The sequence below is a fragment of the Panicum virgatum genome, chromosome 9K (assembly GCF_016808335.1).
Source record: "Panicum virgatum strain AP13 chromosome 9K, P.virgatum_v5, whole genome shotgun sequence".
In the NCBI taxonomy this organism is placed as follows: Eukaryota; Viridiplantae; Streptophyta; class Magnoliopsida; order Poales; family Poaceae; genus Panicum; species Panicum virgatum.
The window spans coordinates 51,066,593-51,084,203 of record NC_053144.1 but is presented as its reverse complement, the minus strand read 5'-3'; the positions used below and the strand labels follow the sequence as shown (position 1 = coordinate 51,084,203).

General features: G+C 43.9%; 2 protein-coding genes across 6 annotated transcripts; both read left to right on the top strand.

The window, feature by feature from the left end:
* The first annotated feature begins 1,063 nt into the window (after positions 1–1,063).
* LOC120652071 (DDB1- and CUL4-associated factor 13-like) lies at positions 1,064–8,435 on the top strand. Of its 2 annotated transcripts, none has more exons than XM_039929772.1 (18): positions 1,064–1,343; positions 1,856–2,060; positions 2,672–2,761; positions 2,846–2,957; positions 3,887–3,914; positions 4,041–4,139; positions 4,655–4,724; positions 4,809–4,843; positions 4,930–5,004; positions 5,088–5,183; positions 5,839–5,902; positions 6,012–6,065; positions 6,170–6,255; positions 6,709–6,769; positions 6,863–6,927; positions 7,264–7,369; positions 7,672–7,760; positions 7,933–8,435. In XM_039929772.1, the coding sequence occupies exons 2-18, from the start codon at positions 1,995–1,997 to the stop codon at positions 8,093–8,095; spliced, it is 1,359 nt and encodes a 452-aa protein (XP_039785706.1). In that variant the 5' UTR covers positions 1,064–1,343; positions 1,856–1,994; the 3' UTR covers positions 8,096–8,435. The 2 variants fall into 2 exon arrangements, with proteins under 2 accessions (XP_039785706.1, XP_039785707.1); XM_039929773.1 differs by having other exon boundaries at positions 1,170–1,343; positions 1,880–2,060.
* A 790-nt stretch (positions 8,436–9,225) lies between these two features.
* LOC120652070 (glucose-6-phosphate 1-dehydrogenase, chloroplastic-like) lies at positions 9,226–13,175 on the top strand. Of its 4 annotated transcripts, none has more exons than XM_039929768.1 (8): positions 9,226–9,716; positions 9,797–9,963; positions 10,058–10,152; positions 11,231–11,345; positions 11,566–11,771; positions 11,871–12,020; positions 12,104–12,454; positions 12,539–13,175. In XM_039929768.1, the coding sequence occupies exons 1-8, from the start codon at positions 9,527–9,529 to the stop codon at positions 12,999–13,001; spliced, it is 1,737 nt and encodes a 578-aa protein (XP_039785702.1). In that variant the 5' UTR covers positions 9,226–9,526; the 3' UTR covers positions 13,002–13,175. The 4 variants fall into 4 exon arrangements, with proteins under 4 accessions (XP_039785702.1, XP_039785704.1, XP_039785703.1 ...); XM_039929770.1 differs by having other exon boundaries at positions 9,256–9,716; positions 10,087–10,152; XM_039929769.1 differs by having other exon boundaries at positions 9,257–9,716; positions 9,803–9,963.
* The last annotated feature ends 4,436 nt before the right edge of the window (positions 13,176–17,611 follow it).

The following is a 17,611-nucleotide window of genomic DNA, read 5'->3' as shown; positions in this document are numbered from 1 at the left end:
GTCAGGACTAAGGACTCAAGACCCACCCCTCGTCGCTTAGCAATGACTAAGGTTTTGCGGTTTTGCAATCACAGGTCTAGCACGCGGCTCGCGACTTCACAGTTGACCCTTCGATCTGTTCCATTGCTTTTGGTACGGTGGGAGTGGCAATAGATCATGGTTCTTAGTAGTACAAACACTTACACTTTTATTGTTTTGGTACATGAAATTATGAAAACATTCTTAGAACGGTACCTAGCTAGAAGGGAGTCGGGTGATCAAGTAGAACAGATATCCACTCCTTCAGTTTTTTTTTTGAATCCGCGTGTATCCGTCCATGTTCTTGTACATTGTCTCCATCATTCTTGCAAGGTTAATTACATGGACAAGCAACTGAGACGGTATTCAAGTCCAAGTGAGGTACTCATGAATCATACTATTCCATGCATTCTCCACCGTAGCAGTCCCACACCACCTCGCTTTCTTCTTCCTTTGTTGTCTTATACTCTTTTCACGTAGCAAGTTACAGCTTAGCAGCATTGTTTCTCTCTGTTTCAAACAACAAGAAGGTTGTGGTTACAATATTTATTAATAAAATGAAAGATTGATTTTATCTATATGTATTTTCATCATGGGGGTGCAAATTGATGACCTTTAGATGCACATTCAACCCTCTCTATTTCGAAAAAATAATACAAATATTGACATAAATAGAGTCGGATGTGCTCCTAAGTGTCACCAATTTACACCCATAATCATACATACACTGCGGAGAAAAAAAATTCCTCGATTTTTTTTAAAATCTCTATACAGTGCAGCCCTTTGCTTCATTTTAGGGGTTGAGCTGTACCCGCTCATCCTCTCCCTAGTTCAGAGTGTTTTCCCCTCGACAATGGCGGCCGGAGCGGCGGCGGGCCCACAGGTCCTGGTAGATCTAGAACTAACCTAAATTTCGGCCCAAATTTTTTTACTTCTTCAAATAGAGTTCAATCATGGCCCTACAACTCCCGCAGCCCAACTGGTGACCTCTCCCTCTCCCTCTCAGCCCAAGCGGACAAGCTCCCGGTCGGCCATTCTCCCCGACCCCGAATCCCGAGGGCGCCGCCGCCACCCGTGCCTGCGCCTCCCGCCGCCGCCCGCCAGTCCCGCCACCCCGTGCGGCCCCGCCTCCTGCCGCCGGCCGCCCGCGGCCCCTGCGCCCTGCTGGTGCACTGCTGGCTGCTGCTGGGCGCCTGGGCGAGCGCGCACCTCCCGCCGCCCTGCGCGGGCACGCGACCGCAGCAAACCCGGGGCGCCGGCGCTCCCCGCCTGGCCACCTCCCGCCGTCCCGCGCACCCACACGGCCGCCGCCTCGACCTTGACTGGTAAGTACTTCTTTTTTCAAGAAACATTAAGCGATTGTCAGAAACATGATCTTTATGGTAGGGTGTTCTTGATCCTTAAATTGGCATTGATTCTACCCGTGGCAACTGAAATTGTGGAAAGAGTATTTTCTGGGTTGAATCTAGTGAAGAAGCAAACGAGAAATTGCATGTGTGATTAGTTATTGAATGATTGTTTGGTCACTTTTATTGAGCGTGAAATTTTCTCTCATATAAGTGAGGATGACATAATTCACACTTTCATTGCCATGAGGAAGCGCAAAGCAAAAGCATTAGACTAGATCAGTATTGTAGTCTTCTATTTATGTAATTTCTTATTGATGTTGCAACTATTTATATTGTAATAAATTATTTGAGTTCTTAACTAATTTGTTGAATTGAATGTATTATGGGACCTTTTTACTTATGTTATTGTAAATTTGATCATTATATACCGTATTAATGCTGAAGTGCTATTAGAGTATACCAGATTGTGCTTTGAAATTTTTTGCCAGGACTACCCTAGTTTCAATTCCTAGGTCTGCCACTGCGGACGAGGGTTTGGAGGACGGTAAGCTTGCAGTGCGCGGCGCAAAACCCTAGCTCCCGGCCCTCTTCTTCTCTCCAAGTGCTCTCCTGCCTCGCTGATCCGCGATGAGGGTGAAGGTGATATCGCGATCCACCGAAGAGTTCACGCGCGACCGCAGCCAGGACCTGCAGGTAGGCAACTCAGATACTACTGCATTGTCGCTTTGTTATCTTACAAAACTCGTAGCTGCATAGAATTCGTTTGTGTACCTTTCCACCCTGTGACATAGTGGCGTAGTCAGCTCGGTTTTATGAACAAATGAAATCTTCCTGTTGAAATGTTCCTCTGGCATCTATTATGTTCCCAGATGTTCCAAGTTTCTCAACCAATTTGACAATTAGGCTGCCCGAGCAAATTCCAATGAGGGGTAAATGCTTGCATTCAGCATACACCAAGTTTCTTTATGAAACAGGTGGCCATCTTCCATTCGCGAATAACAGCAAACTGCAGCAGAGACTCCTGTACACCTTGAAATCTTGCAGCGATATAGGTATAGATACTAGATAAGTGTCAAGTTGCTGTTTCAGCATAATTGCAATATAATTTGAAATCTTCAGCATGCACAATCAAATGTAAAAGATGGTGAGCATAATTATGAAATAATAAATCTTTTTAGTTTATTGGATGCCTCTTCCAGCATTACTTGAAGTCTTTCAAAAAGAACCCAATTTTCATTTAGGCGTTGAAATTTTGCTTTCCTCCACCACTGATGTTCCCAACTGCACTTGCTGCTTTCCAACAGAAAGTATTCCGCAACTATGATCCAGGGCTTCGTAGTCAAGAGAAAGCCGTCGAGTACACTCGGGCACTTAATGCTGCAAAGTTAGAGAAGGTACGTCTCTTTTTCCTTCCCTTGAATCCATCTTTTGTTTTGTTGCTTTTTTGTTGTGTGAAATTTTCTGCCCTTGTTCTGCAGATATTTGCTAAGCCATTTATTGGAGCTATGGATGGCCATATTGATGCGGTATCGTGCATGGCCAAGAACCCCAATCATTTGAAAGCAATATTTTCTGGTTCAATGGATGGAGGTATTTACCTACTTCACGAGTAGCTTTTATCTTTTTGACTGACGTTGTTTGCACAGTATTGTTGGCTTATTGAGTAAATGGATTAATTGAATCTAACTTATATCATAGAATTACACACTACAAGCTTGTGGTGTTGCGACTTTTTAGTGTGGGCCTTATTGGTGATACTAATAAGAGATTGTATTCCTGAGTTCATTTGCATCTTGTAACTGTCTAACTGTTTCTGGTGAACTCTCACCATATTCTTCTCCTACATACACAACTGTCCAGTCCTCTGGTTCTGTGGCGTTTTAGCATGTAATGCTATTTGGGTGTATTTACAAAATAAAATATGGACCAGCAATGTTTGCCTGCATTTGTTTGTAAGGGCGGTTAAGCACGCTTTGCAGTTATCAAGAGACTATAACATGGCACGTCTAGCATGCAGCCTATGGTAATTGCCTTCTGTCACCTATTGTGGACACTACCACGATTCTGTGGTAAGGCAGAATTATCAGGAATTTATACCTAGAAAAGTAATGTATAATGTGACTGACCAAGAGCAAACAGAGCTTTGTTACTGCCAGTTAGAGACTTGTTTAGCATTCAGTTATTCCACAGAGCCACCCACACACAGAATTATCTACGTTTTTTTTAGAAAAAAACATAGATATATGTTGGTCTGAGGGCTCAGCAGTGCTACAGAAAAGTTATTCCATATCCGTGGACATATATTTAAAAATGCCGCATGCTTGTTGTAGCCATTGTATGCAATTTTGCCACCTGATCTTTTTATTCAACCCCTCCTTAATTGTTGAACATAGTTCATTGTCTTCATTATTTTGCATACTTGACATGAAAAATCAGAATCATGCTATACTTTTACCTATCAGTCAACTTGAAGGTTGGACAATATATGGTAAAATCTAATCTTTCTGTTTTCTTGGCAGATATTCGCCTTTGGGACATTGCTGCGAGGTACAGTTGCTGTAATCTACTTCACTGAGGATTACCCTTTTTTTTTATATTTGACATCCATTTTGTCAATTAGTTCCTGGATTTAAATGAAAGTATTTTTTAATACTTTTACAACAAAACCAACAGGAAGACAGTTTGCCAGTTCCCTGGGCACCAAGGTGCCGTAAGAAGTCTAACAACATCTACAGATGGTGATCTTCTTGTATCATGCGGCGTGGACTGCACGTAAGTTAACTATGTATATCACTTTCTTTGTCTCTTAGAAAGAAGTATTCTAGTATCCATGGGGTTCAGGCAGCAGTACCACCATCTTATGCACTTGCATACAGCTGAGTAGCACTTACTCTAGGCATGATTGGTGGGTTTGGGATAATAAAGCTAAAGGTGCTGATAGTTTAGAGTGTCACCTGATAGCCTATATATTGAGTAGTTTTGTATATTTGCCTAAGAACCATTTGTACTAAGGAGCTTAGGCTGCCTGCCCATGACATGTTGGTTTGCAGATTATGCATGTGCTGTCAAAACTCAAATTAGTTTTTTTAGAGTTGCCTAAGAACCATTTGTACTAAGAAGCTTAGGCTGCCTGCCTGTGACATGTTGGTTTACAGATTATGCATGTGCTGTCTAAATTCAAATTAATTTTAGGAAACTATAGTGTTTCCAGGAGTAGAGTATAGCAACTTCATTATTTATTTCTTCTTTCTGCGTTATTTCCATACACTTACACTTGTTGGTTGCAGTGTTCGACTCTGGAAAGTTCCAATGCTTAAAATGGTGGACACTAGTGACCGTACTGGAGATACTTCCCAGGCATGGCACTTGATAGATAGTTATTCTTTTCATTGTACTCTAATTCTTTTTCTCACTTGTTCAATTCACCAATTTGGTTTGCAGCCATCAGCAGTCTACACCTGGAAGCATGCATTCTGGTAAGAGCATCATATTTTGTCATACCTTAGCGCCCTCGCATTTTCTAAAAAAAAATTAATAAGAATCTTTGTCTCAATACTTTTAGGGGTGCTGACCACCAGTGGGACGGTAATCTTTTTGCTACTGTTGGTGCTCAAGTTGATATATGGGATCCTAACAGGTATAATCTTAATGATTCATTTCTAGAAATTTCATCTTTGTTTCTATGTGTTACCAGCATCAATGCTCATTTCATTTGCATAGGTCGGAGCCAATAAATAGCTTTGAATGGGGTAAAGATACAGTTCTTTCTGTGCGCTTTGATCCTGGAGACTGTAATGTTTTGATTACATCAGCCAGGTAAATTAGACTTTATCTGCAAATTTTGATGTGTTTCAAATTGTTTTGTTATGGTTTTATGAAACCCAGGGAAGCATGCAATAACTTGAATGAACTGAATGCGTATTCTGCTGTTTCTTTTTGTGCTCGGTAACCTTAATACCATTTCTTGTTGTCAATTTTTTAACTTGTGGAGGACCTCGTGCGAAAATAAAATCTCAGTTCCTTTCTTATCAATCTTATTTTCCAAGGTCAATCATGCTGATTAACATGACCACATCCCACAAATCTGTACTGGTATCAACGAAAGGATTAGATATCTTTGCTTGTTGGGAAGAGAAAGACCTTTCCACAATAGCTAATTTATGGTTGGGGTAGTTTCACTAGTTCTAAACTGTCTCCACACTGATAGTTACCACAATAGCCCAGTTATGGTTGGGGTAGTTTCACTGTATGAGTTTTAAACTGTCTTCATACTGGTAGTTACCTCGCTGTCAAGGAGCAAATTGTTGTTTGGCTGTGGTCACTATAAATTGCTTAACAATATTTTGATGTCAACATATTCCTGGAGATCAGTACGTATGTAACATCTTAATGAAGAGAACACTAGGGATTTGTGTTCAAGAAAAAGAATGCTCTAGGGATCACTAACTCTTGTTGTATCATTTTTTTCCAGTGATCGGAGTCTAACACTTTATGACCTGCGCATGTCATCTCCAGCTAGAAAGCTAATAATGAAGGTTGGTTAAATTCTCACTTTTCAAATCTTGACAACTATACATTTCTTCTAGCCTCTATTTCCCTACCTAATGAATTGTGTACAATCTTATGTATGCTTTGCTTATGCAGACAAGGTGCAATTCAGTATGCTGGAACCCTAGGGAGCCCATGAACTTCACTGCTGTAAGATTTATATTTTATTTTTTAATTCGCATACTCTAAAATATTTGCCAAGTCTGGCACTCCAGCATTTAGGGAACTGAAGTCGTCAAGTTTTTTGTTGCTAGGCAAATGAAGACACAAACTGCTACTCCTTTGATGCTAGGAGGCTAGATGAAGCCAAAATTGTTCACAAAGGCCATGTTTCAGCAGTGTAAGTGTTTTTTTTAGCAAAATTATCTTCTGTGCTATTTTTTAAGTGGATGTGGGCATGTGGCTGTGAAGATTTATTATCCTGACTAGCATATATCTCTTATCGATATGAAGAGCATATGAATAGTGTGGAAAGATAGAAGAACTATGAATATTGCGGCTGGTTGGCATGTATCTCTTATCAATTTGAGGAACATTGGAGTAAATCGAAGGGTACATAGAAAAAGCAAACTGGATTTGGCACTTAATTCCGTGCTGGGGTTGCTACTTTGTCTTGCAATTGATCATTCATGTATTGATTATCCTTTTGAAGATGCAGATGTTACATTAGCTCCTCATATGCTCAAAAGATATCATTTCATGTAGTTGACCTGTACTTGTCACATTGGTAGCATGGATCTTTAGTTTCTTCTTTTAATTTGCTGGGTCGTCTTACATGAATTTGGATTTTCAGGATGGATATTGACTACTCACCAACTGGGCGTGAATTTGTTACTGGTTCCTATGATAGAACAGTATGTTAACTCCTAAAGATCTTACAATGAGTTCACACTCTGAATACGTATTTGTGATTTCCATTCTATGACATGTATATAATACTTCTGCAGGTAAGGATTTTTAATTATCTTGGTGATCATAGCAGGGAGATTTACCACACGAAGAGGATGCAAAGGTTCTTCTTCATTACAAACATTATTTTGGCAGTCCCTTGTTTTTTCCCCTTTAGTTACTGTTGGCGCCCTCATTCTTAGACCAAAGATTGGACTGGTACTCAGCCTCTACCTTTTCTTTTCTTTGAGACCAAATACCACCTCTATGATCCGAGTGGATTGGTTGGGATGTTTGTTTGTCGATATAGGTTTCCAGATGGGGGCATGGGGGGCATACTTGAACTGAATTTTGTTTTCTATATAGTTTCAGATTTGAGAAAGTAGTTCACTACCAATGAGTTTATTTTATTTCCATTCTATGCATATTTTTCTGAAAGATATCTCCTGCTACTTTGAAGGGTATTTTGTGTGAAGTACACCTACGACGGGACATATCTAGTCTCTGGAAGTGATGATACAAATCTTCGGCTGTGGAAATCCAAAGCTTCGGAACAACTTGGAGTTGTAAGTTTTTTAATGGCACTCAAATTGGTGTTATGTTTGGCTGTGTTTGTTGCCTGCTGTTGTTCAGGGCCCTTGCCGATTTCAGGTGGTAGCCTTAGTTTTGGCAAGTTCAGGCCTATTTTTCTGTTATTAGGTTATGGATACCTATATGTTTGCACTAGTTACCATTGGTTCTTTATGATTTCTTTGATAGTTTATGGGAAAAAATATCATCAGCTGTGCAGGGTCCCTAGGGGAGTTTATTAATGTTTCGTTCGACGAGTCTTGTATGTGATAGTGAACAAATGTCTTGTCTTTTGCAGCTTCTTCCACGGGAGCGCAAAAAGCAAGAATACCTGGATGCTGTGAAGGAGCGGTATAAGCACCTCCCAGAAGTGAAGCGGATTGTGCGGTAAGCTGCTACTATTGCCTTGTTTTTTGGCGTGCATGGGGGATTCACACTTGATGGAGCATATAGAATTTTCTGTTTAATTTTGAGCAAGTAGTGCAGTTGATGATCCAAGTCTTGTGTGTCTGACCATTTAAGTTTGCTGAAAAGTTGCATGGTTGATTTGTTATTGCAGGCATAGACACCTACCGAAGCCAATCTACAAGGCGGCCAACCTGCGGCGTACGATGATTGAAGCCGAGAACCGGAAAGAGGAGAGGAGGCGAAAGCACAGCGCTCCAAGGAGCATGCCCGTGCAGCCCTTCAGGAAGCGAAGGATCATCAAAGAAGTTGAGTAGGCGTGTAGGGTTTGCAGGGCCATGCTGTGTTTCCGTTGAGAGTTGGGACTGCTAGCTGAAGTTTTGCATTTGTTGTTTACATATATGCATGGTGTATCCAGATTGTTTTTGAATTCAAAAACCTTTCTCCTATAGATGGGAGCGAGCAGTTTTTACCACTGCAAGAAGGAATTCGCGATTGACTTGTAGGGTTGGTATGGTATTGGTATGTAGGAGCGTGACTAGCTATTTGCCTATTTGAAGAATGCTAGTACTAGTACAGCAAGGATGATGGTGACGGCTGGCTGAAACAGATGGAGCTAGTCTGAAAGTCATCAACCATCTAATTGCTTTGCTTGTCCATTCCGATGGTTTTTCATATCACCAATCAGTATGCATACATGCAAATACATATCATCCCGATGGTCGTCCCGTTTCTTGTACTTGCACACCTACATTATTTAATTTATTACACGCAACGCAACGCAAGAAACCTTCCTTCTGCCTAGCTAGCTACATAGTACTCTAGCTCTGGTGGCAATATATATAATACTAGTACGGTGTTCGTGCGTTGTTATGAATAATATAATAGATTTATATAGTACTATAAATTTTGTATTCATTCACTTCATGTATAGTTAGTATCGCAACTGGACAAGATATAGATTGTTCTTGTACTAATTGGGATTCTAATTGATTTGTTCGGGTTATTGATTCGTTCAGATTTCAATTAGGGTTTCAATTAACAGACTGAGGAAACATTGCCGGTTTTAGAAATAGTAGAGATAGAGATATATGTGGAGTAGTTGCATGCATAGATCGATCAGTCGCTGGAGGGTGGGACCTTCGGTATGCCTTGCTTATACAGCTCCGACATGACGCTATCCATGGAGGGCGGCTTCAACCCCAGCGGCAGCGGTAGCCATGGCTTAACTAAAACATCCCCAATATGGCTGCGTCGATGCTCTCCTTGGACTGCACCGTACCGCACGTTAATTAGTTAGTAATTGGATGCATGTAATCTTATTCTTATATATATGAGAAATAATAATGCATATGCAGCACATGCACATACATATATACATATACACAGATATATAATAGATGACATATAAATGCAGAGTTCTTTCTAGACCATGCTACTCTGAAAGATACCCACTGCAAGAGACACGCAAAGACGACCCGTAGTTTAACTTTTAGCACATACATATTCCTAAACCATTGATGAAGAAAGGGGACGAAAAGAAATATCTTGAACGATGCATTATCCGTGACCACTACCTATCGCTGGACCGCTACCTCCCGACCAAACTGTCAGGATTCAGAAAGCAATCGCCAAGAACATGGAAAACCATTCCTGAAAATCGGTGTCCAAATCTACCTCTCTGCAGGTTGATCCAAATGGACTAACACTCCCAGCCATCCCCGTTCCCTTCCTGCTCCATTGATCCGATGGCCGCCACGGCCTTCCGCCTCCACCCGGCCGCCTTCTTCTCAGCTCATCCGCGCGAGGCCGGGGCCAAGAGGCCGCTCCGCCATTGCCCACCTCACAGGATCCTTGTCCCAAGAAGAGCCTGCCTTCTCCGGGCAAAGTCATCGAATGGGCTCCCACAGATCGGCGCCTCGTTCGGCAACACCAATGGTGCACCGCCTGCCGCTACCTACCGTCGAATTAGCAAGTAGCAACTAGCTTGCTGTGCATAATGGTTAATGGCTATGCAGAAGTAGTTCCTGCAGAGGTGCTAGATGGGAGGCCAGCCGGAGCTGGGCCACCGGAGCAGGGAGGGAGCACCGTCAGCATCACCGTCGTCGGCGCCTCCGGCGACCTCGCCAAGAAGAAGATCTTCCCCGCGCTTTTCGCCTTGTTCTACGAGGATTGCCTCCCAGAGGTTTGTGACCATCTCTATTCAGCTGTGGATGGTGTCAGCTGTCCAGTTTGGGAGTCGGGTGGCTCTCGGTTTCAGTCAAGCTCTTTTGATGCAGCATTTTACAGTATTCGGTTATGCTCGTAGTAAGATGAATGACGCAGAGCTCGGGACCATGATTAGTAGGACTCTAACATGCCGAATTGACAAAAGGTATGTTTGTATTGTTAATGTTATTTTTTAATTGTTATGCTCTTTTGCTCTTTGGCCGAAGCAACACTTAGAGCGGTACAGTTCTGTGTCAGTAGAGTTTCCATTGGTCTATATGAACTACATATTTTCGCCCTGACTACACCTTTAGTGATATTTATCTGATGGGGTTGCCAAAATATAGTAAACTGTTGTCTGTAATATGGCATTCCATCACATAGTTGCAATTCGTACAAGATTTCATTTTCAAACAGATGGCAGGGACTTATCATAAAATGTATAACAAAAGTCCACAAAATTCGATCTTTTTATATTCGGGTAAGTCCAGTTTACACCTTCCAACTATCGCAAAAGTTTGATTTTCAACCTTCAACTACGAAACCGGACAACATAGGTCATTCAACTGTCAAAACCGGGCAAATTTGGCCCCTGGGGTGGTTTTCTATTTTGTGAGAATTAAAAATATTCAATTTTACACTAAAAAAATTATAAGTAATTCATTTTAGGTAAAAAATTTATGAAATGGGTATAAATTTTTTTCTAAAAGTGTAACCTATCTATTGTCACATGACTTGTGAGCTATTCAAATCTATTTTTTTTATGTTCATAATATTTGGTTGCTTGCAGTTATGCCTATTAATTTTAATAACTAAGATTCAAATGGAACAATAATAGATATGTTACATTTTTAGAAAAATTTTGGTACTAGTTTCATATTTTCCTGATTTAAAGTGAATTAGTTTTGATTTTTAGATCTAATTAGATTTATTTAATTTTTTAGAAAATGCAAAACCACCTTCAAAACCACCCTAAGAGCCGAATTTGCCCGGTTTTGACAGTTGGATGGCCTATGTTTTCCAGTTTTGTAGTTGAAAGTTGAAAATCAAATTTTTGTGATAATTCGAGAGTGAAAATTGGACTTTTCCTTTTATATTCTGTTACTGAAACTGCCATCAGCTATGCAATTGGTTTAAGCCTTTTTAGCCTCAATCCAGTTTCATTTCTTTCCTTTTGTCCATGTTCTGTGTCACCAAAGTTGCATTATGAATTAATGAGCATTCCGTTTGGAAAAAAATAATAGGGAGAACTGCGGTGATAAGATGGAACAGTTTCTGCAAAGGTGCTTCTACCAACCTGGGCAGTACAACACAGAGGAGGGGTTTGCTGAATTAGACCGGAAGCTTAAAGAAAAAGAGGTACCGACATCGCAAACTGAGTTTGGATTCATATTTGAAATTCAGCAACCATTATGACCGTTGTGCCTAACCTGCCACGCCATTCAGAAAATTCTCTTAATCCCATATGCAAATGTGATGATTTTGCGTACAGTAGCTTTCGTCTTATTGAAGTTCAGTTACCATTTCGCCTATGTGGACAAGTGCGAAATATTCATGCTTCAGAATTTGGTGTCATCAGGCAGGCAGGATACCAAACAGGCTGTTTTACCTGTCCGTCCCTCCAAACATATTCGTCGATGTGGTAAGATCTGCTAGCCGCACCGCGTCTTCTTCAAGCGGGTGGACTAGATTTATAGTGGAGAAGCCATTCGGCCGCGACTCGGAGTCCTCAGGGGAGCTCACTCGGTCCTTGAAGAAGTACCTGGCCGAGGAGCAGATATTCAGGTAGCCGTAGTTACGTGACAGGAACAGGATGAGCAATTTCAGATATTCTTCTCTTGCGACCGCACCACATTCCCCCCTGAATGTATCCTGCTCCTGCAGGATTGACCATTATTTGGGCAAGGAGCTGGTTGAGAACCTCTCAGTCCTCCGTTTCTCCAACCTCGTGTTCGAGCCACTGTGGTCGAGGAACTACATCCGGAACGTGCAGCTCATCTTCTCTGAAGACTTCGGCACCGAGGGTCGAGGCGGGTCTGCCTGCAGTTTTTCCATTCCATACAATGTTCAGTGCAGCTCATCAAACGATAATGATGGATGGGTGTCCTTGGCTGCAGCTACTTCGACAACTACGGGATCATCCGGGACATCATGCAGAACCACCTGCTGCAGATCCTGGCGCTGTTCGCCATGGAGACCCCGGTGAGCCTGGACGCCGAGGACATCCGCAACGAGAAGGTGAAGGTGCTGCGGTCGATGCGGCCGCTGAAGCTGGAGGACGTGGTGGTGGGGCAGTACAAGGGCCACACCCGGGGCGGCAGGTCCTTCCCCGGCTACGCCGACGACCCCACCGTGCCCAAGGGCAGCGTCACGCCCACCTTCGCCGCCGCCGCGCTCTTCATCGACAACGCCCGCTGGGACGGCGTGCCCTTCCTTATGAAAGCCGGCAAGGCGCTGCACACCAGAAGGTTGCATTGCATTGCTTGCACACTCGCTTCTATCTCTCTGCTGATGAACATGAACTGAGACGGCGGCAATGGCGGCTGATGCAGGGCGGAGATCCGGGTGCAGTTCCGGCGGGTGCCGGGCAACCTGTACCGGCGGCGGAGCATCGGGACGGACCTGGACACGGCGACCAACGAGCTGGTGCTCCGGGTGCAGCCCGACGAGGCGATCTACCTGAGGATCAACAGCAAGGTGCCCGGGCTGGGCATGCGGCTGGACCGCAGCGACCTCAACCTGCTCTACTCGGAGCGGTACCGCCGCGAGATCCCCGACGCGTACGAGCGGCTGCTGCTGGACGCCGTCGAGGGCGAGCACCGGCTCTTCATCCGGAGCGACGAGCTCGACGCGGCGTGGGCCATCTTCACGCCCGTGCTCAGGGAGCTCGAGGACAGGAGGGTGGCACCGGAGCTCTACCCCTACGGCAGCAGGGGCCCCGTCGGCGCGCACTACCTCGCCGCCAACTACAACGTCAGGTGGGGCGACATCGCCGGCGACGACGGATCCTTCTAGACGTGCGTACTGCAGCATCGATCCATCCATTGGGCACGCCGTGTGCAGTGCAGTTGCGTGTGTGCATTCATCCTGTTACTCGGAGACTCACAGAATTGAAAATTAAAGTTGCTTCCCGCAAGACAAAGGGGAAGATTGTGAATAAAGCAGCTCTGCTCAGTATCTTCGTCATCTCATATATGTGTTCTAAATTTTAATCTAGCAAGGGCTGCAAATAATCCTTAATAGTAGTCTGTGCTTTTCAAAAACTCATCATTTGCTTAAAAAAACTTATCTTTGATATGTGCTTTTAAATTAGACTTTTCTCAATTCACCTCTCTTTGGGAGGGGCTGAGCCCCCCTCGCTCTTGCTAGACTCCTACAAAATGGACAGCAAACGAGCCATAGCATTTGGATGGCAGTTTCACCAACAGACTTCCATCCTTGCAAACCGCCCATTTCAACTCGTAATAAGTGGCAAAACCAAAACAAAAAGGTAAAGAAAAGAAAATGAAAATTTCACTGCTTTCTAGTGGCAGACCACCAACCTGATGAAAAGTACTGGGGAACCAAAAACTGCAAACAGCAATTTGGTGGCACGAACCAGTGAATCACTGAATTCCTGGGAATAAGGTCTTGTTTGGTTTCAAATAAGTCACCTATTTATAAATAAAAAAAATAAAAAAGTGATTTAATTTGTGTTGTCGGTCAAAACCCATTGGCGAGTAGCGACAGGCAACACGAAGAGCCGGGAGGTCGCCGGGGCGCTGGCAGGCACTGCTCCCTCGTCAACGGCCCGCAATTCCAGCACACGCCGCGGCTTTCGAAGACGCAGGGCGTGCCACCTGACCTATACCTGATCAGGAAGGTGCGAACGTGCTTGCGACGATTTGCCTGCATACACAAACACGTGAAAACATAAGTCCGAGCCGTGGTCGGCTCCCCGGGACGACTCTTGCATCGGCTTTAAAGAGACGATCGAGTCCCGGTGTCAGATTGGATCTGCTTATATCCGAATATTGATAAATAAGGCAAATAACTGTAAAGCTATTTCAATTAAATCTAGCTAATCTAATCCACGACGGTAAAAGCTTCACTGCTAGATCGGAACATCCTACATGTAATTGGGCCTAATGAGCGTAATAAATAACTAAACCTTAACCAGAATAGAGGTCTAAGAATAAGCTAAAGCCGATTCCCGGATCAATTCCCTGTTAAGACTAAGGCAAAGCATCTAAAACGTCACCGGATCATCCAACCCGTTTGCAAGGCCTAACCTAGTAGATATTACGCCGATTCTTAAGTATAAGAACAAACCGTATCAGATTAGATCTACTAGACGGAAAAGAAGCAGGGTGTTGTCTCCGTACAACTAATTCTAAGCAACAAGAATTAGCATAAGATTAAAACATGACTTGCACAGAGATAACATGATATTCGTAGATGATAAGCAAAAAAGCACGATGAATCTACTAAAATTCATGCTACGAATATCAGGATAACTAGTACTACTCGCCATAAAAAATGCTTCAGTACGAGTAATACCAAGGTAAAAGCAAGAACAACGCTGCCCTGATCGCAAGAAACGATCAGGGCAGCATGTCGCTTACTTGGATGAAACCCTAGGATTAGGGGTGGCGGTGCGCCGAGAGTTGTTGATTGCAAACGTGATGACGTTTTCTTTTACAAATACCATAGGATACATATTTATAGTCCGGAAACTTGGGAAATAATCTAAACTAATATGTCCATATCGGACTCTATCTCTAACTCAATCTGAACTAAATCTAAGTATACATGGCCCACATGGCCTAAATGCTCATGCAGGAGCCGATTCGTAAGCCTTCTTCAATTTCTTCATTAAGCCCAACTCACTCGCGGCCCATTAATTAATTTGTTAAATTATGGCGATAACACATGGCCCCTGGTTTTGGCAATGATAATTCCAAAACCACTCCGTCGCTTCATCTCCCCGTTAATGTTCATTAAAACCCACTGCAACCACCAAGGAAGACGCAACGTCTCTGCAACTGGCTCCTCGTAGAACGTGAAACTGCCGATCCATCTTCCATTTTTTTACTATTTAATCTCATCCCGAATCGGCTCCTTTCACCGCAAACTCATCTTCCTCCCAAAGCCAAGTAGCACAGAAAACCCCAACCTTCAGTAGCCATGGCGATTTCCTCCTCCTCCGGTTCCAACTCCATCGGCCATTCTTCTTCCGCTCCTTCTTCCCCTTCTTCTTCAAACCTTTCTGCCTCCTCCCTTGACTCCATTCCTGATAGTCGGGAACTGACACCGGAGTACGACCCGGTGGCGGCGTACGAGGCGCTCGCTCCTCTGCACTGGGATGCAGAGGAGTTCGACTTCGGGATCGCCTCCGAAGACGACGAGCCCCAGAATGAAGGTGAAGACCTCCAACTCCTGTTCCAAGAGGAGTTGGAGAGCAGCAGCGAAGAAGACTCCTCCACGGATGGAGCCGATCCCTCCTCGGAAGAGGAGATCGGCTCCTCCTCCAGCGGCGATGACTCGATGGGAGGAAAGTCCTTCCGATTCCTCGGGTCCTCCGAGGAGGACAGCGAGGAAGAGAGCGGCGGCTGGAGCGACGATGCCGAGACCGATGGCGGCAGCGGCGGCTGGAGCGACGACGCCGAGACCGATGGCGGCAGCAGCGCCTTCGACGGCGCCAACGACGACCACGACGACGACAGCGACGGCGGAGATGCGCCGGCTCGAAGCCCCAAACGATGTAGGTACTAGGTACCTACGAGTGGTAGATGTAGGTAGTAGAGTTGAAGTAGAATTGTAAAGCCGAAGGAATTTCCCTTTGTCAAATCGGCTTTTCCTGTAAAAAAACAACTTTTAATGAAGTTTATTATCTTTTAACTTGTTTGCTCGAATCTTACCCCAAAAAGCCGATGGCATCGCATCAGGCTTTACTAATGTCCAAGAGCCGACGAAATTCAAAATTGGAAGCAACCTGCATAAAAACAGAACACCACTTCCACTCTGAATCCGACTCAAAATAGACGCTCCAAATCCGAGCATAATTCGAGAACCCCGCTCCATAAATTCGAGCAAAGACTCGCAAATCATCCAGAATTCGAATCAGAGCCCGCAGAACAACCAAACCCTAAGTCAGCAGATCTGAACCATGGCGGACTCTGCAGCTCAGACAACGAATTCTGTAATCGATGATGCGGCAATCTGGGGCCTGAAGGTAATATTCAGCCTGCTCCTTTTAACTTTCTTCAGCCCATTAAGCCTCCAACAAATTAAACTCTGAAATATGACACCACATGTAAATTTCTAAATCTCTGAACTTCAGGTGTCAGACATCCTCCTGCCACATCCTTCCAATCCAAAATCCTTTTGTCTTGGCCCACGAACTCATGAAAATCCCACATATTTAATCTCCTGTGAAGCAAATAGGATCCCTTTCGTGAGTCAAAACATCGATTTGAACTCCTGGGCCGACTGCTTAAGAGCCTGGCCCAATCCACCCGAAAGCTGGACTACATGGTACAGCAGAGTAGCAAAAGCCTACATGCCCTTGTGGCAAGAACTGAACATAGTTGATGCACTCAGTCTATCACTATCTCCCTTGGACAAAGATGAAAACCTTCTGAAGACCATCGGCTATTTCTGGTCCGATGCTCTAAACTGTTTCCTCTTTGGTCATGGACCCATGAACCCTACTCTGCTGGATGTTACCATGATTACTGGCCTAGACATTAAGTCTCCTGATCCTGCAGCTCACAGAATGGTAGAAGTCCCCTTCAAACTTTCATCTAAAACAGACTGCACAAACTAGAGCACTTACATGAACCAGCACATGAAAACGAAAGGTACAGTAAGCAAAAAGGAACACACAACCTTTCTAAATCTTTGGCTAGAACATTTCATCTTCTGTGGTCCTTCCTTAGCCCCAACCAAGAATTATCTTCCTTTGGCTTACCATCTAGCCCAGGGCAACCGCACCAGCCTAGGTAAGCTTTTCCTCGGAGAAACATACAGATATCTCCACTTAATGACAACTAGCTTGCTCAGTCAAAGGAAACTCAGAACTGGAGGCCCTTGGTGGTTCATTCAGTTATGGGCACAACTCTATTTCCAGCATCAGATCTCAAACTTCCAAAGCTTAGCCAAGAATTCCTTCCCTGACGAGAATGGCAGACCAATTAGATGCACCAAATATGGCCAAGCCCTATTCAGCCTCCCTGGTAGTAAACTGAACTCAACAGATGCAGCAAAATGGTTCAGAATTTTCTACAAAGGTCTAAAGAATCCCCTTTATTTTCCATTCACTGAATCTGAAGCTTTTGAAAACCCAACTGTCTTTAGACTGGATAGTTTTGCCAATAACGACAGCACTCGGCATTTCTATTCTTTAATGATCCGACCTGGCTTTCTTCCTGTTGGCATCAGCACTTCCAATAGAATCATTAAACCAGGTTATGAGACTTATCAACCAGTCGTAGCAGCTCGGCAATTTGGCTTAGGACAAGTCCCTCCCCACTTCCATATTCACCACTTGGTGGAGAGCAGAGCCGATCTGCCCGATGGTCTCACCAGCTCAAGATGCTACAACATGTTTGACCACCTCCACATTCTAATACCAGCCGATCTAT

Excerpts from the sequence above, each read along its gene's own strand:
- LOC120652070 (XM_039929768.1), top strand. The coding sequence starts at position 9,527 with ATGGCCGCCACGGCCTTCCGCCTCCACCCGGCCGCCTTCTTCTCAGCT. Across the intron at positions 10,153-11,230 it reads ACATGCCGAATTGACAAAAG|GGAGAACTGCGGTGATAAGA; the intron begins GTATGTTTGTAT and ends AAAAAATAATAG. Across the intron at positions 12,455-12,538 it reads AAGGCGCTGCACACCAGAAG|GGCGGAGATCCGGGTGCAGT; the intron begins GTTGCATTGCAT and ends CGGCTGATGCAG.
- LOC120652071 (XM_039929772.1), top strand. The coding sequence starts at position 1,995 with ATGAGGGTGAAGGTGATATCGCGATCCACCGAAGAGTTCACGCGCGAC. Across the intron at positions 2,958-3,886 it reads TTCTGGTTCAATGGATGGAG|ATATTCGCCTTTGGGACATT; the intron begins GTATTTACCTAC and ends TTTTCTTGGCAG. Across the intron at positions 7,370-7,671 it reads CTTCGGAACAACTTGGAGTT|CTTCTTCCACGGGAGCGCAA; the intron begins GTAAGTTTTTTA and ends TGTCTTTTGCAG.